This window comes from Camelina sativa, chromosome 19 (genome assembly GCF_030686135.1).
Source record: "Camelina sativa cultivar CO46 ecotype springtype chromosome 19, ASM3068613v1".
NCBI classification, from domain to species: Eukaryota; Viridiplantae; Streptophyta; class Magnoliopsida; order Brassicales; family Brassicaceae; genus Camelina; species Camelina sativa.
The window spans coordinates 26590450-26617000 of NC_141898.1; the positions used below are offsets into that span (position 1 = coordinate 26590450).

The following is a 26551-nucleotide window of genomic DNA, read 5'->3' on the forward strand; positions in this document are numbered from 1 at the left end:
AAATGGTTTAAAAGACAGACAAAACACACCAAAACATAGACAAAGACACACTATAGGATCTCTAAAATGCAAGAAGACTCACTCGGAGACTAAATGAAACAAAACACAATAAAAATACTAATGAAACACAATATAATGGAACCTAACAACCATGAAAAAAACAAGAAATATAGAGTATATCAAAGTTTGAACCATTTATGTTTGCTTAGTGGAAAATGTTCAGAAATATATATAAGAAAACAATAAGAAACAAGCTAAGTGTCTAAGATTGAGAACCTATTTGATATTCTTAATTAATTTGAATCACTGTCTAAAATTGGAACTCTTAGGTTCTACATTCATTAATTTTAATAAGAAGTGCCAGGGCAAAAACCCTAGTTTCTCTGTTGCTCGTCGGCGTCGGGATCCCTTTTGTCCTCCTCTTCCTTGATTCGTTCTTTCTTCCTTTATTTTTAACCCTTTGAAGCTTTTCTCTAATTTTTGCAACCGTTGTCATATGTTTTGAACCTTGTCAAGTACCATGTCTTCAATTGCTTCGTCTTCGGTCAGATCTGGAATTCAAAGCGTCAAAGGAGGAATGAGGGATCCGATGAACTCTATGCTCTTAATGATGACCAAAAAAGAAATGAAGCTTTGGAGCTCCTTCCAGAACTCGGACAACGACCACCGTCTGTTCCCCTTGGGCTTTTAATCATCGAAGGTAATGCAAATCCCTCCACCACCGTTCTCGGGAAGCCGCTGATCTCACCAACCATTTTGGCCAGTAACAGAGAAACTAGGGTTTCCCTTAACGGGTCTTGTTTCTAACTTTGGCCCAACTCTACTTATAAGGTCCAAGTCCATCAGCCTCCTAATCTCAAACACAAAAAAGTCCAGGTCCAATTTAAAACTCTGTCTCTTGCGTTTTATGGATGTGTCTCTTAGGGATTTGTGGTATGAGAGTTTTTGCTTGAAAAAATTTGTTTACTTGCCCTTGATTCGTTCTAGTTGGGTCTGTAATGGGGGCTTTAGAAATCTGTCTATTTACCACTCCCCCTTAACCCCATCTGACGAATTCAACCACCTCTCCCCCCTAGCTGATACAACTCTGATCTCAATATGTCTTAGATTGTCAAAAATTCTATTCACCTCAATCCCTTTAGGCCTTTATGTCTCTGTTTTGACTGGTGCAGAACACCACATTAGCATAGCAAAAGACCTTCTAGGATGGCTAGGTAGATACTCTTGTCAAGTTCAGATGGAAAATTTGTATCACACCCCCCCCTTGAATCCCCCAACCCCTTCTCTAACCACTCGTCTTAAGCAATGAAGCTCGGGTCTGATCTCTTATCTCAATGTCAAGCTGACTACAAGCTTTGTGTGGAATTTCTTAACCTCTATGACCTTTGCTTTCATGTGAGGGAAGATCCACCAGCTTTGTTACAGTTTTACATTCATCGTTTGCGTTTCTCGGTCGTAACTTCATCTAGAGCCTTGAGATTTGTTTGTGAAAGTATGAAGGAGCTTACTCCAATGCTTGTGAACCTTCTCTTGATGGCGAGGAACCCTACATGTGTCCCATCAGTGGAACCCTTTTAAAAAGCTCTTATGCATTTCTTGCGCGAGCCGTTTATGACCATTCGTTGGTCGAGGATGTCGAGAAGCCCGTCTTCATGGTCGAATCCGCTTTGCTCCCAAAAGATTTTTCAAAAAATGCAAGCCTTTCAAAGTTGAGCATCACCTTGTAAAACTCATGGAGCACTTATCTTCTCTTTTCCCATTGTATTGCCTTTGCTTCAAGTTGTATGAACTGTCCTCTTTTGAGGTTTTAATTTGAATGAAAATCTTGTTTGATAAAAAAAAAGTTATATATTCATTATCCCTTTAGGGATTAGATTCCTTCTGAAACTCATATTGTTGTATGGTGGTTGTAATGATGTATGATATGATACTTATGAATGGATGGATGACAGGGTGTTTCAATTCCCCTTATGCAGTTGTAGTATAAGAGGTGTCAATCCAATCTGAGTGTTTGTGAACAATCAAGATGTGCATATGAGTCTAAGTCAAGCCAGATGTAAAGGTTGTTTGTCACTAACAATCCTATGATGAAATGTAAAATGCAGAAAGTAAAACTACAAGAACTAGGAGCTAAATGCAAATGGAACAGAATAACTATGACAATTATGAAGCTAAAACAGAAATAAAAACTATGATAATGCAAGTATTAAACTAATGCAAGGTAAGTAATGAACAGGATACTAAATGAATGCAACAGAAATGCAACTAGAGTGAAACAGGACAAACACAAATCATAAACACGAGTTCTGGGTTGGAACTCGAGCAAGCACTCGATCGAGTGTAGATCGAGTGCAGGGTCGAGCTGGACAAATACGCAAAACAGAGCAACACAAGAAAAACATAGCAATACCAAAACGAATCAAACAACGATCAAACAACAGGGTTTAAGCTAAGAAATCAATAAACAATGAAGGTCTTGAGGAGGGATTCATGGGCTGGACTATGATTGAGGTCATCTAACTTGGTCAACAAATCTCAAACAACTTGAGCTAATCTCTAGACATATATTTCTAAGACATGTGTAATTCACTCTCATGGCAAGAAACAATCAAACTCATGCATCTCTAGACTTGTTCTCACAAAGTAAAGAATCTACACAAGCAGGCATTAAGCAATATGTCAAAAATCAAACAAGACTTCTAATCTCTTAGCAAGCCTAATGATAGTCTCTAGATCTAGCCTTATTTATGCTCCTTAGACATTGGTGTGATGATAAGAGGCTTGAAATCAGATCCTACCCTCTCAGTTATAGGATCAGCATTAAGAACATCTAGCCCAGAAGAGATCTACAACAATCAAGCTTGACCAAATCAAACAAACCTCGAACACAACCCAGCCTAACCCATCCTCAAGATCCTAAGCAACTACTCACAAGCATACATGATGAACATCAAAGTCATAAACCCAGAAAATACTGAAACTTGCATCATTAGAAAGATAAACCAAAGATCTACAATATTGAAGAAATAACCAAACTCAAATTTTCAATATTAAGAAAGTTATGAAACCAACAATATTGAAGAATTTAGTCTTTTTCTCCTTTAAAAGAAGTACAAGATCTAAGAAAATAAAAGTGCAAAAGGAATAATCCCAAAAAGGTAAAAACTAGGTTTTTGACTCTCTAAAAAGCTGGACTCTTTGGTGGTTGCAGGTACAAGCCCTTTAAATAGAAAAAGTAGTGGAAGCCCTAAAAACGCTAAAAGACAAAATAGCCAGGCGGCTCGACCAACTCGACCTGGTGCTCGGTCGAGTGACCGTTCGAGTTGGCTCCTCTTGTGCTCCTCCCACTCGGTCGAGTCCCTCTCAGCACACGGTCGAGTGTCTGGTCGAGTGGGCAGTCGAGTTGGACTCCGGACCTTGGTTCTTCAGCCTTAGCTCCTTTGCTTTCTCCTCATGATTGCGTCACTTCTCCTCAGCATTGCGTCCATGCTCCTTAAGCTCCAAAATCACCTGTTTATACATGAAAAGATGCAAATGCAATGCAACTAAACTCTAATGCAAGAACAGTCCTAAAGCTATGCAATAATGGTCAAAATGGATAGAAAAAGATGCAAAAGATGTGAATACATTAAGGGAAAACAGGGTAAAATATATGAACATCAACACCCCCAAACTTAGTCTTTGCTTGCCCTCAAGCAAATGAACAAGACATAAGAAGGTAGGTGAGGTTTGAAAGTGGGATCTCAGCTCCTAAAGCTTGCAAATAGACCATCTAGATTCAATGTCCAAGTTACTAGTACTATGATGCAAGTTGAATGAGCTGTACTTAAAGATTTTAGACAAGCATATCACAACCTTTACTGATTTGAGCCTTAGATGTCCACATGCATTCAAATCAACCATTTCCTTTAACATTCATTAATCAAGAACATGAATCAATTCTATGCAATGCTTAAACTCATTTGGCTTGATAGTAAAAGGTTTAGAGACAATGATGGTCTCTCTTTAGAGTGGGGCTTATCAATATCAAGATTCTCTCATAAAAATGGAATGAGCTTTAGAAGAATGCTAAAGGTAAGAACACTTAGACACATACAAGAACAAAACCTTGTCTATCCAAAGGTACCCAAAGTGTTTATCCTATCAATATAAACCCAATTGATCCTAGTGCTACCCTTTAACTTCTTCTATTCTCTTTCACCCTTTTCTCTTTTGATTTTAAAGTCTTAGGAGAGGTTTCTTATTTGATCTTTCTAGTGGAATGGGGAATTCTTACTTATTTGCTATGGTTCTCTTTTCTTCTTATTCTTAAGACATAAAAGCATTTTCCTATACTCTTCCTTTTCTTTCTTTCTTTTCTTTGACTGAAACCATCTTCAATAATATCATACTTCCCATTCTTTCACTAGATTTTGATTTTACTTAAACTCATTCCCCTCCTAAAGACTCTAACATTTTCTTTCTCTTTTCCTCTTTTCTTTTCTTTCTTTTTCAAACAACCAAATCCCAAACCCAACAATGAAATCACCTAGTCCTATCTGGTTTGGAAAATGCAAACTAGAACTACACAAGGCATTATTCTTGTCAGTTCAAACCTAATACTTTCTACCAAGCTCAATCCCAAAATAGGCCTTACACACTCAAGAATAAACATGGCTTGAAAGAAGGGTTGGTTAAGGGTATTGGAAACTGATTTTAATGATTCAATCAGCTACTTGGATCAACAAGAGTGGTAAAAAGGAGAAAGATGATCCAAATATGTATATGATATCCATGAGTTTAAAGCAATGCACACATTGATATTTAACAGTCAATATTAAGTTCTTATAAGTAGGAAATGGCATCAAATCACAACATGCTTCAATTTAGACCAAATGCAATGCAGGAATTCAAGGCTTGGTTCAATCTTATGCTTCTAACCACTCAACTAGCATCAAAGTACTATTAACTTGGGCATTGATCCTAGTCTAGTGAATCAAGCAAACTAACAAGGCAAAGCTCATCATAGATCCCTAATGCAAATAATATACAATCCTACATGAAACATGCTAAACAAGATCCTAATATGCAATGCAAACTACATGAACACTCTTTTTTTTATAAAGATTTTTGCAAAAAGTTTCAAATTTTTAGGGTTTTTCTATGCCTTAGATGCTATGCAAATACTAACATGATGATGCTAAAAAATTGAAATAAGAACACAAAACACAATATCAAATGCTATCTCAAACCCTCCCCCAAACTTAAATCACACAGTCCTCTGTGTGAAAGAAATTTGTAAGAGGATTCAAGATCAAAAACAAAACACAATATGAAATGCAATGGTATTTACAAGGGAAGGTGATAGTGGTACCTCAAGTATTGGAGAAGAAACTGTCCACATCCTCTTGCATGCTGTCAAAAGTGTAGTTGGGGTCTTGTTGATTTGGAGGAGGAGACTGGGGCAACTCGACTATGGCCATCGACTAGTACTCGGTCGAGTGCCTGGTCGAGTGGGGGGGGTCGAGCTGGCTGCCGAGTCTTCTTTTCCTCTTCTATCTGGTCTCCCTTGCTTCCCTGATCATGAAAATACCAAAACAAAAATCAAAATACCAAAAACCTTAAACAATATGTACATGGATACCTTAGGGACTTCCTCCCTAGTGAGCTTGTTTAGAGTCACTAAGCTTGACTTTTGATGCCTGTTCAGGCTTGGTTTGGATTCCAAGGAGGTGATGAAATCCCCCCTGGTTCTATTTGATAACCTTGGTGTTGTTTCTTGATCACTACCTCCTTAACATTTGAGCTTTGCTTCTTCTTAAACTTGAGTCTTGGTCTTGCCTTCTTCAAAGACCTCTTGTTGAGCTGAACTTGAAGATCCTTCACCAGATCAGTCAGCTCTTGAACTGAACCCTTAAGATGTTGAACTGATTCCTCATGAGATGTGACCTTAGCTGTTGAAGTCTCTTCTTCTCTCAAAACCCCAAAATCAGCCTTATCTTCAATCTTAAATGGTTGACCTCCAATGGTTGGTAGGTTAGATGGATTTGTAATATCAAAGTTCATGGTCAAACCTTTAGATATGTTCAACCTTATCAGCCCCTCCTTAACATTTATGATTGCTCCTGCTGTGGCAAGGAATGGTCTCCCAAGCAAGATTGGATCCTCTACCTCCTTATCCATCTTTATTATGATGAAATCAGTGGGAATTCTTGCCTTGCCTATCTTGACTAGGAGGCTCTCCAGTTTACCAACTACATCTTTGTGTGAACCATCAGCTAGACTTATGTAGAGATTGATTGGCTTGAATTCAGTGTGTCTAAGCTTTTCTGCTATAGAGTAGGGCATGACACTAACAGATGCTCCAAGATCACACAAGCATTTGTTGAAGTGAAGGTAGCTGATGGAGCAAAGTAGATTGAATGGACCTGGATCTTCAAGTTTTGTTGGTATAATAGCTGTCCCAATCTCTTCTTGATCTCTCCTGTTTTGATTCTGAGCTTTCTGCTTGGATATGTCAAGTAACATGCCTTTGTAGAGAGGATATGGGGCATATTGTTCCAAAGCTGGTCCTCTCTCCTCTTCCTTCTCTTCAATGACAACCTCCTGTTGAATGGCCCTCACTTCCTTCTTTTCAATCACAACCTCTTCCTTCAAAGCTATGACTTCTTCTTTCTCAATGACTTCCCCTTGTTGTAAAGCTAACTCCTCTTGTTGCAAAGCCAACTTTTCCCTTTTCTCAATAATTTCTCTGAGTTCTTTCAGCTTTTGTGCTTTGAAACGTCCTGGGAATGGTAGAGGTGGTTTATAAGCAGGAGGAATGTACTTAGCAGGCTTAACAGCTTCTGGGACAACAACTCGACTGGAAACTCGATCAGTCACTCGATCGTGTGTGTGTTCGAGTGGGGGGTCGAGTTCTTTGTCAACTTCAGCTTGTTTTGCACAATCTTCACTTTGAGCTTCAAGAAATGATCAATCCTCCCCAGTTTTAACTTCACTGTCCTCAGTGACAACTGCCTCATTGAGATGAATGGCCTTAGCAGTGCATTCCCTTGGATGTTGAAGTTGGTTTGGTGTAGGAGAGGAAGTAGAAGCCATGCAACTCTCCATGTTCGTGATTGTAAAGCTCAGTCTCTCCAACTGGTTATTCAGTCCAGTAGAATAAGAATTCAACATTTGGTGCAGCTCAGCAAACTGCCTTGCTTCCTCAATCTGCTTAGTGGCTTGCCCAAGCAACATTTGTTGCATCATAGCTCTTAAGTCAGGTTCTTGAGCCTGTGAGGTCTGGAACCATAGAGAGGGATACAATTCAGCCTGGTATACTAGTTGATGTTGCATGGGTATGTAATTGAACATACTGTTGTGGTACATCATTACTGACTCGAACAGGTACTCGGTCGAGCAGAGGCTCGAGTTGAAGGTCGGGCTGACTGAGATGAGAAGACAAATGTATTCGGGTTGTGACTCGATCAGGTACTCGATCAGCACTCGGTCGAGTGCTAGCTCGAGTTGATGGTCGAGTTGGTACCTGAAACTCAACACAGACAAGCAGAAGAAGAATCGAGATTAGTAGTGATCAAGGTAGCAATAGAACTTAATCTTAGACTAATAATGACCCTAATTATCACAAATAAACACTCAAATGGGCAACAGCGCCAAATTGAAACTCATATTGTTGTATGGTGGTTGTAATGATGTATGATATGATGACTTATGAATGGATGGATGGCAGGGTGTTTCAATTCCCCTTATGCAGTTGTAGTATAAGAGGTGTCAATCCAATCTGAGTGTTTGTGAACAATCAAGATGTGCATATGAGTCTAAGTCAAGTCAGATGTAAAGGTTGTTTGTCACTAACAATCCAATGATGAAATGTAAAATGCAGAAAGTAAAACTACAAGAACTAGGAGCTAAATGCAAATGGAACAGAATAACTATGACAATTATGAAGCTAAAACAGAAATAGAAACTATGATAATGCAAGTATTAAACTGATGCAAGGTAAGTAATGAACAGGATACTAAATGAATGCAACAGAAATGCAACTAGAGTGAAACAGGACAAACACAAATCATAAACACGAGTTCTGGATTGGAACTCGAGCAAGCACTCGATCGAGTGTAGATCGAGTGCAGGGTCGAGCTGGACAAATACGCAAAACAGAGCAACACAAGAAAAACAGAGCAATACCAAAACGAATCAAACAACAGGGTTTAAGCTAAGAAATCAATAAACAAGGAAGGTCTTGAGGAGGGATTCATGGGCTGGACTATGATTGAGGTCATCTAACTTGGTCAACAAATCTCAAACAACTTGAGCTAATCTCTAGACATATATTTCTAAGACATGTGTAATTCACTCTCATGGCAAGAAACAATCAAACTCATGCATCTCTAGACTTGTTCTCACAAAGTAAAGAATCTACACAAGCAGGCATTAAGCAATATGTCAAAAATCAAACAAGACTTCTAATCTCTTAGCAAGCCTAATGATAGTCTCTAGATCTAGCCTTATCTATGCTCCTTAGACATTGGTGTGATGCTAAGAGGCTTGAAATCAGATCCTACCCTCTCAGTTATAGGATCAGCATTAAGAACATCTAGCCCAGAAGAGATCTACAACAATCAAGCTTGACCAAATCAAACAAACTTCAAACACAACCCAGCCTAACCCATCCTCAAGATCCTAAGCAACTACTCACAAGCATACATGATGAACATCAAAGTCATAAACCCAGAAAATACTGAAACTTGCATCATTAGAAAGATAAACCAAAGATCTACAATATTGAAGAAAGAACCAAACTCAAATTCTCAATATTAAGAAAGTTATGAAACAACCAATATTGAAGAATTTAGTCTTTTTCTCCTTTAAAAGAAGTACAAGATCTAAGAAAATAAAAGTGCAAAAGGAATAATCCCAAAAAGGTAAAAACTAGGTTTTTGACTCTCTAAAAAGCTGGATTCTTTGGTGGCTGCAGGTACAAGCCCTTTAAATAGAAAAAGTAGTGGAAGCCCTAAAAACGCTAAAAGACAAAATAGCCAGGCGGCTCGACCAACTCGACCTGGTGCTCGGTCGAGTGACCGGTCGAGTTGGCTCCTCTTGTGCTCCTCCCACTCGGTCGAGTCCCTCTCAGCACACGGTCGAGTGTCTGGTCGAGTCCCTCTTAGCACACGGTCGAGTGTCTGGTCGAGTGGGCATTCGAGTTGGACTCCGGACCTTGGTTCTTCAGCCTTAGCTCCTTTGCTTTCTCCTCATGATTGCTTCACTTCTCCTCAGAATTGCTTCCATGCTCCTTAAGCTCCAAAATCACCTGTTTATGCATGAAAAGATGCAAATGCAATGCAACTAAACTCTAATGCAAGAACAGTCCTAAAGCTATGCAATAATGGTCAAAATGGAAAGCAAAAGATGCAAAAGATGTGAATATATTAAGGGAAAACAGGGTAAAATATATGAACATCACCTTCTATAAACAACAATTAAATTTCTATGAGTTCATCAGAACATATGCATTGGTGGCGGAGACAAAGCAAATGCAGCAGAGGCGAGAAAATTCGCTGGTTGAAAAAGGAGAACGAGATAGAATCATGGGTATTTTCTTAGATCCATCACAAAAACTGCATTACTCAGTATTTTTTAACCAGTGATCTATTATCCTATATGCACAATTAACTGAGAAATCGTTTTGTTAACACTTAATATTTAGATTAATGGGAATAGTTGTTTACAGAATGAAAAGCAGAACGAATATAAAGGGGAATTTCTAAGTGAAAATTAAAATCCGAAGATTTTTGTCTTTGATCTTTGGCCAGTATGTCAACAATGTTGTTTGTCTGTCTTGTTGTCCATTTGAAAGTTGCTGATTCAAAACGCGTTACCCATCCCTTTATTTCTTGAATCCAGTTATGAATATCAAATCTTGTACTTCCATTATTGAGTATCTTGACCAAAACCTGGCAATCTCCTTCGAAGATGACTTTGCTATAACCACTTAGCCAGGACTGTTTCATGGCAAAAATAAGACTTTGACATTCAGCTTTCAAGGCAGATGTAACAGCAGTACCTATTGCTTGGCTTGCCTCACAAAAAGTACCATGTTCATTTCGAATCAACCAAGCGACCGTTGAACGATGTTCCTTGCCAATAAAACTACCATTATAGTTGCATTTGACCCATCCATGTGGTGGGTCCTTGCCAATAGTTGTTAACAGAGAAATCTATATATACATTTTTTTTAAGTACATTTTGGGTTCTACCCTTTTATTTGTACTTATTTACAAAGTTAATCCGTAAAAAAATTTAAAAAATAGCATTATTTCAGATTTTGTTTCCTAATTATTTTACATACCATTCCAATTTTAAAAAATACAGCATAATCAATATGGAAACAGAAACTATGATATATTTAACCACACCTCTGATTGTGTATCGAAGATATTCTATCTCTGAATCTTTTGCAAACAAAGAAAATAATAATTTGATTCCTCTTTTGTTTTCCAAACCTGTGAGCTTTGATTCTTAACAAGAAAAACTTCGATTCACATTTATTTAAATATTATAATTAATATATATAAAAACTTAATAAAAATTTTAAAATATTACGAATATGTAAAATTAAAAATACTATATAATATGGTTATATCGTATATGAGCTACAAAGAGGACATGTTGGAATTAATAAAATATCACTAAATTTGTGCTAACACGGGTTAAATCCTTATTTTATTATTTGCCAACACTATTAATATTAAAATATTTGACATATAAAAGTTAAGTAGATTTAACTAAGATTGTGTAAAATAATTAAATCATTGGGAAAAATGTCACTTAATCATAATATATAAATGATTTACTATGTATTTAGCCACGCAAACGGTCAGGAAATTTAGTTATATCTCCATTTGAAAAACATCCAATATTTAACAAACAAATACAATATAAAATATAAATAATAATAAAAATTATATGCACGGAGTATACCGTGGATTAAAATCTAATACCTTACGTTTTGTAAAATCTATTACCTTACGCGGTGTAAAATCTAGTACCGCGGGTGTGTCTTGAAAACCCAATTAAGTTTTGTACCTTACGTTTTCAACTACATTGACATCCCTTTTTCTACTTCACTCAATTCTGTAACATATATAACATATATATTTATTTCCTTCACTCAATTTTACCTTATTTCAAATAATACATTCAAACAAACAATATATAAATCTAAATAAAAATTCTTAATACATAAGAAATAAAGTGTTTTGAGATGAATTCTCTTTTACCAAAATTGAAACTTGGGTAATCTATAATTCCCTAAATATTATTTTAATCACTTCTCATCTTATAAATATTTTTTTTCTCATTCTCTTCTCATATCTCAAATGTTTAACTTTACTTTGATTCTTATTTTGTTGAATGAGTTGAAAAATCAATTAAGCACAATTGGACATTCAATAGTCTACATTGTCTCAATTTTTATTACTTTTTAGGGCATAAATAACATACTTCTAAATAACACCAAGGTATGTTAAAAATTATTGTACTATGCATAATAAACTCATTATTAAAAACTAGAATGGTCGTTCGTTAAAAATTTACTACTCCAATGGAAAATATATATGCCACTCTTTAATTACTTTTTTTGGCTAGATATACTCTTCAAAAAGAGATGTGATGGAAAAATCTACTTTTCAACCATTTTAGTTTATATATTTTTCCATTTTTCAACTTTCCATTATATCACTTTTGGGACAGACCATTCATATCTTCAATTTTTAGTTAATATTTTGTATAAAAAAATATATGTTGATTATGTTTGGGGCGATAGTCAAAGTAATTTTTTTAATATAATATTTTAGTACAAATATTTATAATTTGAAAATAGATATGGACAATTGACAAAAATAGCATCATCTTAAGTTTTTCTTTCAAAGTTAGCACACATTCTAATTTTTTCCTAATTTAGCACCCATTTTCTAATTTAATATTAAAATTACTAAAAAGATTAATTAAAATATTTTTATAAAAATCTCCATCTTTCTCGATGGTTCTTAAGAAATTGGAGACACCGAAGAGGATCTCTAAATGGAGATGATGAAGCAGCTTCACTGGAATGTGAGATCGGATCGGGAAGGCTTGAGATTCAAGAGGAATAGATTGATTTGAAATCTGTAGAGAAAGAAGAGAGTGTGAAAAAATAGGGAAGGAAGTTAGGATGAGAAATTATGGTGACGACGATAAACACGATAGGGTTCCGAAATGGAAAACTCGGCTTACCCGACGAAGATGATTTGACTCTGTTGTCTCAATCTCTAATCCCGTTGATTTTGGTGTTAGCTTTTAACATAATCCCCGAATGGAGCCGTACGATTCACAATCCTTTGCTGGCTTTGTAATCAGATATTCATATTACAAGTTATCTCTCTCTCTCTCTCTCTCTCTCTCTCTCTCTCTCTCTCTCTCTCTCTCCCTTCGATGTTGATGCTCAACTTCATTACGTTTTGATTCATGATCATGATGTTGTTTTGGGTGGTCTTGCACATATTGTTGTTTGTTAGTATCTTATGCTCTTTTTCTTGTTTTGACCTATCTAAGCTCTATAGTTGTTACTTTCATCTTAATTTTCCATCAACTTCTTGTGAAATCAAGTTCTGAACATTTTGGTCTTTAGAACCCATTCTCGTGGATTCAAAGTTAAACAATTTTACTGCTACCATTAAAATTTGAGTTATTTAAAGCCATTAATATGGTTTCAGTATAATTAAGGATTGACAAATAACTCTATTTTCTGGTTGCAGGTTTTGAGTTGCTTTTAGTATGAAGAAAAAAGTATTAGACCAAGGGACATAATAATGCTAGGTTCTGGTAACAATTTGAGCGGGGGTACCACATGATTGTTCTCCCAATTTTTCTCAAGTCTTAGAGAGTGTACTAGATACTTCCAAAGAAGTTGGATATGTATTTTATTGTTTTCTTCGTAAGTTGTGAACTTGTAACTGATCTTTTACATTGTGATAATGCCTTGTTAACATTTATTTGTGACTAATCTTTTTTGTTGTGATTCGGAGAATGGAAAAGATGCTTGGATTAAACAAGTGTGTTCGTTTTTGTTGCAAAAAAAATATTATTTAGGAAAGATTGATTGATGTTTAGGAAAGATCCTTTTTAATTTAGGATGGTTTTCATAACAAAAATAAAAAGGAGAGCTTTTTGGCATATCTTGGGATTCGAATCCAAAACATTTACAAACTGTCTAAGAGAGTGTAACCAATAAGCCAAGCTATTGATTTTCATGGCTATTGATTCATGAAAAGAACATTAATATAGGTGATGCAAACAAAAATATTCAGAAAAGATTGAATAATGTTTAGGAAGGATCCTTTACCATTCAGGAAAGTTTTCCTAAAAAAAAAATCTGAGCTCTTTGGCATTTGTCAGAGTTCGAACCCGAAGCCTTTACAAACTGTCTAAGAGAGTGTAAGAAATAACAAAAATATTCAGCAAGGATTATACCAAAGTTAGGAAAGATTTCTTGAATTTTATGATAACCTTCATAAAAATTTAAATTTTAAGATGAATTTAATAAAAAAAATTTGATATTTGTAAACACCACGATATGCACAAAATGAATTCATTACCCTTTACTAATGGAGTAATCTTTGATATATTAAGGCAAAACACTAAAATGTATAAACACATTTATTTAAATTAAGGAAGAATTCTATAATATTTAGGAATGACATCTTTACAATTCAGGACAGCTTTCATAACAATTTAGAAACACACAAAATCAAATCATAAATAGAGTAATTGTGATATATTGAAGCAAAACATAAATAAAAGATGGGATAAAACTCATTTCTTTAAATTTAGGAAGGAATTCATATTGTTTAGGAAGACGTTTTTGAATTTTATGAATGTCTTCCTAAATGTCCGAAACCAGCATCTATGTGGCAATCTTTGGATCTGCAGATTGTATGTCTCTGCAAATCCTCCTCAGTTCTCTCTTTTATTTGGTTTTGTGACAACCCGTCCTGCGGACCCCACTAGCCCCCGCTAGCTGCCCCAACGGACCGTCCGTGGACCCTGCTAGCCCCCCCGCTAGCCGTCCCAACGGACCCAAGCTGGCACTGTAGGGCCAACTTGGAATCCGTTGGGATGGCTAGCAGGGGGGCTAGTGGGGTTCCGCGGGACGGGTTGTCATAGGTTTTAACATGAGTGTTTGAATATTTATTTCAAGCTACTATACATATATTTCACTATTGTACGTTGGGGTTTGATACAATGTTCTAAACCACGATATACGTGGTCGTATATTCAGGATTGTCCTCTCTATCTCATGACATTACGAAAATCAAAAACACAACAAAGCCTAATCGAGTATTAATCAATCACAAGAACATCAACAAGTTTCTAATGTAAAGAAAATTCTCTTCCTGAGTGTTCTAATCAAGAAGCATAAACATCACATTATTGATATATATCTCAAAAAATCTCTTTTTTGTTGCATTTGTATCAAATCCTTCTAATCCTTTGACTGAAGCAACACCTCCTAAAAACATGGCTCCAGCTGTGCATTGCCCAACCCAAGAAATCAACAAAATCAATCTAAACAAACATTAACATGAAAACATGTTCAAAAACTGATTTGCCAAAGCTTTTACTTGTTCCCGTAAGAGGAATCAAATCACCTACAGTGACTTTAACTCCCATCTCAGCAAAAAACATCAACGGAGAAAAGTGTAAAGCTCATCATTGTTACAAAGCACATCGTCAATGTCCATATCAAACAAAACCGCTGATACTTTTCCCTAGTCATCCATCGTAATTGTACTCGAAGGATTCTCCGCCGCCGTATTCACTATCGTAGACGATGGAAGTGTCGTAGCTTAATTAAACTCTGATCTTCGATCAGAATCTGGTCAGTGAAGATGTTATTGATGTGGATTTGTATTGTATTGGTTTCAGTCGATCGATTTTGACACATTGAAAAGATATGAAGATCTGAGTTCATAATCTTCACTGCAAGTTTTGCTGGAGTTTTGAGTTCTAAGATCTTGAATTTGATTTTAAAAAAAAAAAATTTTGTTATTTAAATTAAATAATAATCTCAATATACAAATGCCAGTTTTGGAAAATTGGATCTTGTGTGCTTATTTTGGAAGAAAAACTTAAAATTGTGCTATTGTAGGGCATTTCTCAATAGATAATTTATTTATTATAAACAACAGAGTTTTATGATATGATATAGAAAAATAATCAATTTATCTTAAAACACAGCTATACATATTTCAATATAATTTAGGATCAAATATTGTATATTTATAACATTATTTTTAAAATATTGCGTGGACCATCACCTTTTTTTTTTTCCCGCAAACAAGTGCTTTCATTCATATCAAACCCTCGTAAAGAGGTGAGTTCTTACAACATACAGTACAATGAGTAAAGGGAAAGAAGGATAAAGGTTCCATGAGTTCTTCAAAGGGATACTCAAACCTTGGAAGTTTTACAATATTTGAAGAATCTATTGGTACCAAAGTTGATTCGACCATGAAGGCATGCTTCACGAAATCCTTTTTGACCAACAAGTGATCATAAATGGCTCTAGCGGTTGACGCAATCGAGCTTGGAAAAGAGTGTTCCATAGTGGATACACTAGACGGGTATCTCGCCAACATGAAAGGTAAGGTAGTTGGAGCGAAGTCCTTTAGCATTTTCAGACCGAAACCCATGTCTCTAGTAGGAGCTTCCACCGGGGATCGCAAGAAGTGGATACCAAACCGTAGCAAAGTAGGTGAGTCCTCCCTCACATGAAGCTCATGGCCATGGAGGTTAAGGAGTTTCACACAAAGCTTGCAGCCAGTTTGGTCTTGAGTAAAGATAACAACCTCGAGCTTCTTATTAGTTGGCGATATGTGGCAATTGGGGACAAAGGGTGTAAGCTTCAGAATCAAACAGATTGATGGATCATATTCCAACTTGGAGCTCAGCAAAGAAAACATCCGAACACTGCTTATAGGCTGGCCTTGACATGGATATAGCTCAGACCATTCTAAAGAACACAATATACTAATACTGAGGAGCCCTCGACTTGACCAAGCAGATATGATTGGAACTAGAGAATTTGAGTTTGATATCACAATGTCATTCACGGATTTAGATAATACACTCCAAACCCCTACTAGTACAAACAAATCACAGCACAAGAAGCTTCGACACCCACCTTGACTAAGGGCAGAGCAACCATTCTCAGCCTTGCATGAACTTAGCAATACTCTTGTCAATAAGACCGCTGTATCCTTGAAAAAACTGATTAACACAGAGATAAACTTGAAGTTTCCGGGATACAATAAAGGCAGGTTGATAAAGCAGCGGTAACCAACACTCCGTAGAGGTGTGATCATAATGTCGTAGCTTTTCAACACATTTAGCATAAACCGACGCAAGAACACAACAACCCAGGGGAACCAAGACTCTTCTAGCATAGTAATAAAGACCAGCTAATATAGAGTTAATAGGTATTAGGATTGATATTGATAGAGGGATATAATGAGCAGACCTGGGCAGAGGAGATCGATGTCCACAGTCACAACGTCGAAAGCGGTTTAACGAGAGTAAGTCTTGATAGAGCTTGAACAGAGGATAATATGGTACCAAGGTTTTAGAGATACATAACCAATACTCGATCCATGGGTTCAAGTCGAACTTCAGATGGAAACTGTAGCCATCTAACAGAGAGGATCAGAACTCTCATGTCGGTTTGGTTTGGCAAGAAAGGAAGCACGATGGACCTGAACCATATGTTTCTTGGATTTGGATAGAAACTTCTGTTAATGGGTCGAGGCCTGGTAATAAGGCCCATAATTAAAAGGAGATCCAACAACAATGAAAACCCTAGAGTCGTCTTAGTTGGACATGGGAGGAGGCGATGTAAACGGCTACGGCGAGACGGTTTAGAAATCAGAGATGAGGCACCCGACGCCGGATAAGACCAGCACCACTTCCCCCAGTCGCTTGCAAAGATTATGAAGAGTCGCCGAACACTTCCTCCCTCTGCTGCCACTAAGTGTTATCTGTCCAAAGCAGGTTGCTAGTTTTGTGGAGGGTTGAAAAGATCGGTCAGTTCCCGATGATTGAGCAAGATGCCAAAACGAGATTGCAAGCGACGCCGGCGAGCAAAATCAGAGGAAACAGATACTTTCGGACGCCGGCGAGTCATAGCTTCGTCGACGTCGGAAGGGGTGAAAAGTTGAGACTCCTCGATATTCGGGCCTGGGAGCGTTTAGATTTTTTCACCTTCTATAACATAAGTGGACCATCACCTAGTATAATATAAATTTCAGTAAGTTTCATAAATTTTACATTTTTACAGTTATCAGATTTTACTACGTAGATGCAAAATCATCCCTAAAACGTTTTTGTATTCTGTTTTTTGGAAAAAACTAAACATTCATTCAAATCATAAGAGTTTAAGTGATAATTAAAAAGATGTGTAACATGGCTACAAGGAGCCGAACAATCTGGATTTTGTTGTCATGATATTAGATATCAAACCCTGAAACATCAACGTCAAGACGGATTTAAAGTCAACAAATGAAGCACTTGCCTCTAAGTCTACAAAATTAAGGAGGCCAAAATTACAATTAATTTACTAAGTGACATGTTTGTTAAATTGTATTTTTTAACCTCCACTTCCCACCAATAACTCAAGGACCCAAAATATACACCTTGCCTTTACCACTGATTTAAACACCTTGACGAAGAACAGCAAGAACACAACCCCACAACATCCCTATCACGCCTACAGCAACTGATCTACTCCTCACTTGCTTGCAACCACCAACCACTCGCCTTTTTGCTCATCTTAAGCCTCTGGACCAAGCACCAAACTCAAACTTTATTTCCCTTTTTATCTTTTTCTCTGGAAGCCACAAAACATACTAGGGAAGAAGAGAGATAGTAAGTCAAGTTTTTTTTTTGTGACAACCTAACAATAATTAAAGACAGAACTATTAGATTAGTTGCCCAAACCGAAAGAAACCATGGTTTCCTCCAAAACTGCTAAATCGGACTTAATTCACAAACTAAACCGCAAATTTTAACTATAACTTATGATGTTGACCAATACTCCATTAGTGTTGCTCGACACCCACACCAAAAAAAAAAATTTTGGTTTGTGGGCGTTACAATTACGATATAAAGAAATATATTTATAATAATTTTGGATTTTGAAATATTAGTATTCATTTTTTCTTTATTAATTATGTTTGTTAACTTTTAGATATTTTAAAAAACTAAGTAAGATATATATTTGATATAATGCGCATATTATTTTTTGATATGAAAATTATACTATATATGATCCACTGTGATGGAGTATATATAATTAAAATTTAATTGTCTTATGATGTACTATAAAGTTAAAATGTTGTATTGCAATATGAAGTGCATGAAATTTAAATCCCGTTATAGAAAAATCTCAAATAAAATCTATAATCAACATGCGTGATATTACTTAAAATCTGATTAGTTTCAATAAGATTTGGCATACATTTTTTACACATGCGTATCTACACGGACTTTTGTTTTGGTAAAGCAGCGGGGAGAAACCTCCCCGAGATTACTATTCAAAAAGACAACTTTCATCCGTTTACAACAGAAACACTACGAGGACACGCAGGTCCTAACACATCATTATGCAACAGAGACGCGACAGCGCTCTGAACAGTACGAAAGAATGAAAACCTAAAGACAAAGTAAAAGCATAGTTCGCTAATCCATCGGCAAGATAATTATCTTCCCTATACACATGTTTCACACGGACTATCCAGTCCCTGTATAACAAGCAATGGCACAGCCGCACCAGGAAGGACAACGGATGAGTCTCCCCGATCCCTGTCCTAAGATAACCCACCACCATCTCTGAGTCAACCTCCAACTCAATTCTCATAGTTTTTCGTTCCCAAGCAATAAGAAGCCCGTAGTAAACGCCCCATAACTCCGCCAAGGGAGCCAACATCTTCCAATATGCAAAGCAAAGCCGTTACACCACCCCCTTCTGCATCCCGGAGAACCCCACCTGCAGCCGCGAACCCAGGATTACCTCGAGAAGCACCATCGGTATTAAGCTTAAACCACCCCTCTTGCGGAGCTACCCACTTGACTAGAATCTCCCGTCGTTCCCGACGAACTCTCTCACTCACCCGACGAGCTGCAACAACCTCGCAAACTCCTTAATAAACTTCACTCGGTCTCGCCATACTCTGTTTTCTCTAAACACATTACCACAACGCCACTTCCAAGCCCACCAGATAGCTAGAGAAAACAAGACACTCCAATACGATTCATCGTCTCCACACCACCTCCGAGATTTCCAAACAGCCATTCAAGTAATGTCTAAGTGAAAAATAAACGACGCTTACTCGCCGGGGCAACCCGTTGCCACAACCCTGCCATTGCCGGACAGTCCTGGAGTACGTGGATTATCGTCTCAACCCCCCCCCCCCCTTTGCATACTGAGCAGACCACAGAATCAGTCAGATGTCGACGAAATCTTTCTGCATTTGTCATAATCACTTGTCTCGCAACAAGCCAAAGAAACACTCTCACCCTCTCTGGCACTACAGCTTTCCAAATCCGATCATAAAACTTTCTCATATCTTGCTCCAGTGACCCTCGCCTTGTTAACAGCTCATACACAGATTTAATAGTGAAACGACCATCAATAGTCTCCCCCTACGACATACAGTCCTTCGCACCCGTCACCTTATCTAGCATTAGTGCGGATAGTTCAAGTATCTACACGACCTAATCAAGTTATATATATATATATATATATATATATATATATATAATTAATTAATTTTGAAACGAGAATATATGTCACTAAAATTATAGGATAAAATGTACAATACAACAAAAATGATGGTTAATGTTACTTATTTTATTTAATTACATCATTTATTGATTGATAAAAAAGTAATCAATTTTGCATCACTTATATACTTGATTATGAAACAAATGATGCAAGTACTATATATTGCATTGATTAATGCTAAATAATTGGATTGAAAACCAATTTTACCGATTTGACGAACATGATCTCAAACCTAGACGACTGCCATGCTTTTGTATCAGAAATGAAGGAACTAGAAGAACTATAACGGTTAAATGAAGTGATAGTCTCATCTTGGATTTTGTCTCCACACACATCAACCGACAGAAAGGCAGATTTGCTAGCAATGAATGCTAGAAAACGAAAGCACTTTTTTTCTTTCATCAGCGTTTTTCTCACTTATTAATAGATGGATGCAAATCATGTATTTGTATTACAATCAATAAATGAGGTGCGTTTGTGTCCAGGGAAAAAAAACAAAGTTTAGAATATGAGAAAAAGATGAACAATTCTCTCTGAAGTCTCAACATGGCACTACCTAGGCCTGGGCAAATATACTGAACCCGAAAATCTGAATTGGACCCGACTCGGATTGGTTATGGCAAGTTGGCTACGGGTACCGTTGGAAATGGTACGTCCATGAACCATTGGGGTTGACGACCACAAGTATTATATTTTGTATGGGTGATCTTTAATAAATAATGGTCTATTGTGTCCAATAAATACCCATGAATAGCTTATTTTTGTTTTGTTATTTCCTTTATTAAATCTGGCCAATTAGTAGTTTTTACATTAATTTTTTTTCCGCCAAAAACACGGTTTCCTAATTTTTCTGCAAAAATGTGAATCAGCAATTTATTTACAAAAATGTGAAGCTGCAATGTCTTTGGAAAAATATCTATATATACATTTTTTAAGACATTTATAAAATAAATCCTCAAATTGGCACTTATTTACAGGCATGCCATTGACATTAAATAATTAATTTAATAAATAAATTAACTCTATTTATATTTGACTTTTTTATAAAAACTAATTGTTTTAAAAGGTAACAAATATAATTGTAAATGTATACAGATTTTATTTTCATATTTTATAAAGAGGTGAGTGAAGGTATTGTTCTTTAAAAATTTGAAAAACTGATTTGATAAAAAGTGACTTTTAGCCTCACATACTATATTTTACTTTCACGGGTTTCGTATGATGAGTTTTTGCGGATTAAAAATCTTTGAACATGTTGTGTAATCCACCTAGCATGGCGGGTTTCGTATGATGAGTTTTTGCGGATTAAAAATCTTTGAACATGTTGCATGATCCGGCTAGCATGGCGGGTTTGGACTATAGAACCAACACTAAAACTATTAGTTTATTTCATATACTATAGATTTGTAGTCATAGTTTGGAAAATTAACTTATAAATTATTTAGTATATGAACTACAAAATATTACACATATTACAACACATTGATAATATTCCAAAAAAAAAAATGTATACACATAAAAATATACACTAACATACCATATAAGCATATACCTCTGTTTAATTATAGAAAACAAAACTAAGTGTTTTAAAATTTTATATTCTATCTAATAACAAATTTAATGTAATTAGGTTATAAACTGTATAAAACGTAAGAAGAAGAAAAACAAATTCTAAACAAAATTATAAATTAATTAGATAAAATTTAATTAATGGGGAATTTGAAAACTAAATCAATTTAAAATACATTAATTTATAATTTAGTCATGCGGTATAACGCGGGTGAAAACCTAATATATCGTTATATTCACATTAATTCTCAAACACTAATCATTCTTTTATTTTAATTTCCCAATATTAATTATTTTTGTTTCACTATAAATTTATACTTATATATTACATTTAATTTGATAGTTTTTTATTAAACCAGTATCGTTTCCCACTGATTAATCAGTCATAAAACTCCCACAATCCCACATGTTTTTAACCGCGCTATACCAGTTGTTCACAATTATTAATGTTTGAAACCAAAATCGCCTGCTTACAAACTCCCGCAACCACTGCGTATAAGAGCCTTATTTATTCCTTATTACAATTTCATATCTTTTTTGGTAGTAAGTAATTTTCATTGATCTGAACGTTCTTATGTATAATCAAATTTCTCATTCATTATTGTCCATTAAATTGATAAAGATCTAGGTGGTTAGGTTACCATAATAGATACCTAGCGAGTATGTGATTCATTTTTTTTCTTCATGGAAAATGTTTATAAAATTGTCTTAATACAACTTGCATACGTTTTAAAGTCTGGTCCTATAAATAAGTATCTTACTCCAAGTGAAACCTAACAACAATTCAGAAAGCTCTTGAGGGATAAACCACCAATCCAAAACGACGCAAGACAAAAAACAAAATGTGAGTCTCTGAATGAATAACGTTTTCTCATATTTTCAGACGACACTTGTCTTAGTTTTTGGTTTTTCTTCAGGGGGAATGAAAGCAGGAACGTGTTGAAGCCGATGGACTCAGAGCAACTCAGAGAATACGGACATCGACTGATTGATTTCATTGCCGATTATTACAAAACTATCGAAAGTTTCCCTGTTCTTAGCCAAGTTCAGGTCATTTCTACTTGTTTTCCTCTTATCCTTTGATGAGTTCCAATCTAGTAGCTCAATTAATCTTCACATTGTATCTTGTTACAAGTACAACAACAAACAAGTTCTTTAGCCAACAAACAAAATCTTCACACTGGTCTTGTTTGAAGTGAAAGTGCAGACTATATCTTTTTGTGTGTTTAAAAACTCTCTGGTTTCATTTGTTCACAATTGTTGAATATATTCCTTGTATCGATGCAGCCTGGTTATCTTCATAAGCTTTTGCCTGATATCGCACCAGACCACCCTGAAACGATGGACCAAGTTCTTGATGGTGAGATAACTGAATACCCCCTTACATGGTTTTGGTTGAGAGTAGTACGTAGATAAGTCTAAACTTGATTTGGTTTGAGTTTCTTTTGGCAGATGTTCGGGCGAAGATATTGCCTGGAGTAACGCATTGGCAAAGCCCGAGTTTCTTTGCTTATTACCCTGCCAACAGCAGTGTTGCCGGGTTCTTGGGTGACATGTTGAGTGCTGGTCTTGGAATTATGGGTTTCAGTTGGATAACTTCTCCAGCTGCCACCGAGCTCGAGATGATCGTTCTTGATTGGCTTGCAAAACTTCTCAACCTACCCGATCAGTTTCTATCCAAAGGTACTTGATAGCAATAATTATACATACAAATTAATTAAGCTTGTTTGCTTATATATATATATATAAGACCTAATAAGTGTGGGCTTGAGTTGTATTGTAGGAAATGGAGGTGGAGTAATACAAGGGTCAACTAGTGAAGCTATTCTTGTTGTTCTGATTGCTGCACGCAACAAGGTTTTAAGAAACGTTGGGCAAAACGCGCTTGAGAAGCTTGTTGTCTACTCCTCTGACCAGACTCATTCAGCGTTTCAAAAGACCTGCCAGGTGATATTTTTTCAGATTTGTAGTACTCAAAATAAATTATTGTAACACGAAGCTAACTTAATTTATATTGTTGACAGATCGTTGGAATCCATCCAGAGAACTGCAGGGTTCTGGAAACCGACGCCTCTACAAATTACGCTCTGCGTCCAGGATTGCTCCAAGAAGCTGTTTCTCAAGATCTTGAAGCTGGATTGATTCCATTCTTCTTATGTGCTACTGTAAGAAGTAGCGCATGTTCATTACTTACCCTCTTGATACTTGAAGCATGTCCTCTGAAATATTCATTTGTTATATTCCAGGTTGGAACCACTTCTTCAGCCGCCATTGATCCATTGGCTGAATTGGGAAAGATCGCTAACGTTAGTTATTTTCACATTTTCAAACAAGCTGCTTCATTGAGACTACTTATTATGGCATATAGAACTGATGCTATTTCTCTTGCTACGTTTCTCAGAGCAATGACATGTGGTTTCACGTAGATGCAGCTTATGCTGGAAGTGCTTGTATATGTCCAGAGTACCGACAATACATCGACGGTGTGGAAACTACAGACTCTTTTAGCATGAGTGCTCACAAATGGTTCCTTACTAATTTCGATTGTTCACTTCTTTGGGTGAAGGTATATATAGTTGCCCTTTTAATCTCACCTTTCTCCTTTCTCTCTATCTTCGTGTACATAAGAAAATGATTAATAGTTGGAAAACAGGATCAAGATTCTCTCACTGAAGCTCTTTCAACAAATCCGGAGTATCTCAAAAACAAGGTATATAAGAAATATTTTGTTACCACAAATCTTTCTTATTTGAGTCTATCAGATTAATTAGTAGTCTTGATATACTCTTAATTTAAATTTTTTTTGGCTAGGCCTCTCAGGCGAACTTGGTTGTTGATTTCAAAGATTGGCAAATCCCTCTAGGACGAAGTTTCAGGTTTTTTGCTTTCAGAGATATTTAAATTTAAAGTCTTGTAAGAAGAACATTTTGCATAGATATAATCTGTGTTTTGTTTTGTTTTTTTTATTGACAGATCATTGAAACTATGGATGGTTTTACGGCTCTATGGATCTGAGGCCTTGAAGAATTATATAAGAAACCATATCAAACTCGCTAAAGATTTCGAACAACTTGTCTCTGAAGATCCTAACTTTGAGGTAACTGTTAAAATCTCTAAAACTCTTTAATTAGAAAAAGATTTTAGTAAGAAAAGGTGAATAAGTAATTATTCTCGTTTGCAGATTGTCACACCTCGGATCTTTTCACTTGTCTGTTTCCGCCTCGTGCCTGCGAAAAACGATGAAAAGAAGTGTAATAACCAAAACCGCAAACTCCAAGACGCAGTGAACTCTTCAGGGAAGCTCTTTATTTCTCACACGGTAAGTGATGACTATTCTTTCTTCGTGTTCTTGATCTAGCTGAATGAAGTTGTTAATTAATCAATTTAAATGTATTTGCGTTACTTGGGAAACAGGCTTTGTCGGGAAAAATCGTTCTACGTTGCGCCATAGGAGCACCACTGACGGAGGAGAAGCACGTGAAGGAGGCGTGGAACGTTATTCAGGATGAAGCATCTTTCTTGCTTCACAAGTAAATATAAGATAATTAAAAAACAAACTCGAGTAATAAATCGGGTCTTGCCAACAAACCAGAGCATTTGGGTTGGGTTGGGTTTAATCTGATTTGATATTAAATTTATAAAAAAAAATAAAATAAAAAGTCAGAGATTTATCACCTTTGGTTTGATTTCTGTAAGCAAACTTTAGTAAGGTAGTCTTGTGTGATTGTGTGTATTTTATCATCTTTATTTATTGTATCTTTATCTATTTTGTTTGTATCTATTGTGGTTAATGTATACAATGAAAATATTGTTAGACGTTTTATACCATGCGAGAAAATAGAGAACAAATCAATTTGAAATATTGCACATAAATCCCATGTAAACTGGTAATTTTTGCATTTTATATCTTTATCAAGTGGCTGTCAACACCACAAGTCGCATAGTTTGAAAACAGCTATATTTGATAGATATCGGCTAAAAGCACAACATTACTGTATTTGGCTATGAAATAGACAAAAGAAAGGGATTGCATCTGTTTGTTTGTCTTAAAAAAGTTCCACCATTTATTAGAAAATAAATAAATAATTTGAATCATTATCATTAAAACTAAGCTAACCAATTTTAAATGATTAATGTTAAAATTAAATCGATGATAGGCGGATGCAAATTCACTTCCCAACAATATAGTACACTTAATTTCTCATCAATTTTTATAGACAATGATCATTCCGCTGGTTGACGATGTTTTTAGAAACAAGGTGTTGTAAAAATCTAGACTCTCACTTTGTTAAGCTGCTCTAATCCACGTTCGTATTTTCACAATCTCCATGATTTTACACACAATAACGGTTCAAAGTTACAAATTTCCATCTCCATCATTTTCGTATTTGTAACGTTCCGGGTCCAAATATGTAGGTAAGCCCGGTTTGTTTAAAGGAAAAAAGGCTCAGTTTAAAAAAAAAAAAATTTTAACCCGTTAAAGAAAAGGAAAAATCTAATCTATTAGTATCCTTATAAATAGATAGTTAATCCCCTTAATTTTTACCTTTAGTCACAAGTAAAAAAATACAAAGAAAATCTAAAATTCTATCACCCAAGCCCGAGCCCTAGCCACCGTCGTCAATCTGTTGTCTCTACCGTAAGGAGAGAGAAAGGATATCCTAACCCTAAACCGTACGGTAAGCTTATTTGAAACTGCTAGTTTCTTAAAACCCTATATCTTAATTTAATCTCTCTGTAAAACCTTAAATCTACAAAGGATGATTGAGTGTGTGGAAGTTAATATTGCATCGGGTGATGGAAGGAGGAAAGATCCCCCTCGTGTTGTTGCTAACCCTAGAATGTTTGCCGCACCAATGTCGAGGTAAGATTGTAGACCCTTGCATATGCTTCTTATTATGTTGTTCTAGGAACACTAAGTTCGGGTTAGATAGCTAGATTGATTGGTGCTACTTAATACGTGTTTGACAATGATTACAAGGAACTTTTTATGCTAGATTTTGTGTTTATATTAAATTGGTAAATTATGTGGTGTAAGTGGTTTATCGATCTTTCATTGCAACTTATGTTCATTGGGAGTTTGGGACTAGACAAGTGTTTAAGTTCATGTGAGTAGCTATGATC

At 36.0% G+C, this 26551-nt stretch overlaps 1 protein-coding gene, 1 long non-coding RNA gene and 1 pseudogene across 2 annotated transcripts; all 3 read left to right on the top strand.

The window, feature by feature from the left end:
- Positions 1-1305: 1305 nt before the first annotated feature.
- LOC147921068 (uncharacterized) lies at positions 1306-1811 on the top strand (annotated as a pseudogene).
- A 10192-nt stretch (positions 1812-12003) lies between these two features.
- LOC147921069 (uncharacterized) lies at positions 12004-13048 on the top strand. Its single transcript, XR_015590414.1, has 2 exons — positions 12004-12393; positions 12777-13048. It is a non-coding gene; the product is annotated as an uncharacterized LOC147921069 (long non-coding RNA).
- Positions 13049-22158: 9110 nt separating this feature from the next.
- LOC104766803 (phenylacetaldehyde synthase-like) lies at positions 22159-25243 on the top strand. The gene is made up of 13 exons (XM_019241560.2): positions 22159-22271; positions 22345-22477; positions 22715-22787; positions 22880-23110; positions 23211-23374; positions 23452-23592; positions 23674-23733; positions 23829-23993; positions 24081-24137; positions 24239-24303; positions 24401-24524; positions 24609-24746; positions 24842-25243. Coding segments are annotated over exons 1-13 (1473 nt in total). The 5' UTR covers positions 22159-22269; the 3' UTR covers positions 24962-25243.
- Positions 25244-26551: the final 1308 nt, after the last annotated feature.

Excerpts from the sequence above, each read along its gene's own strand:
- LOC104766803 (XM_019241560.2), top strand. Across the intron at positions 23,111-23,210 it reads CGATCAGTTTCTATCCAAAG|GAAATGGAGGTGGAGTAATA; the intron begins GTACTTGATAGC and ends GTTGTATTGTAG. Across the intron at positions 23,734-23,828 it reads AATTGGGAAAGATCGCTAAC|AGCAATGACATGTGGTTTCA; the intron begins GTTAGTTATTTT and ends TACGTTTCTCAG.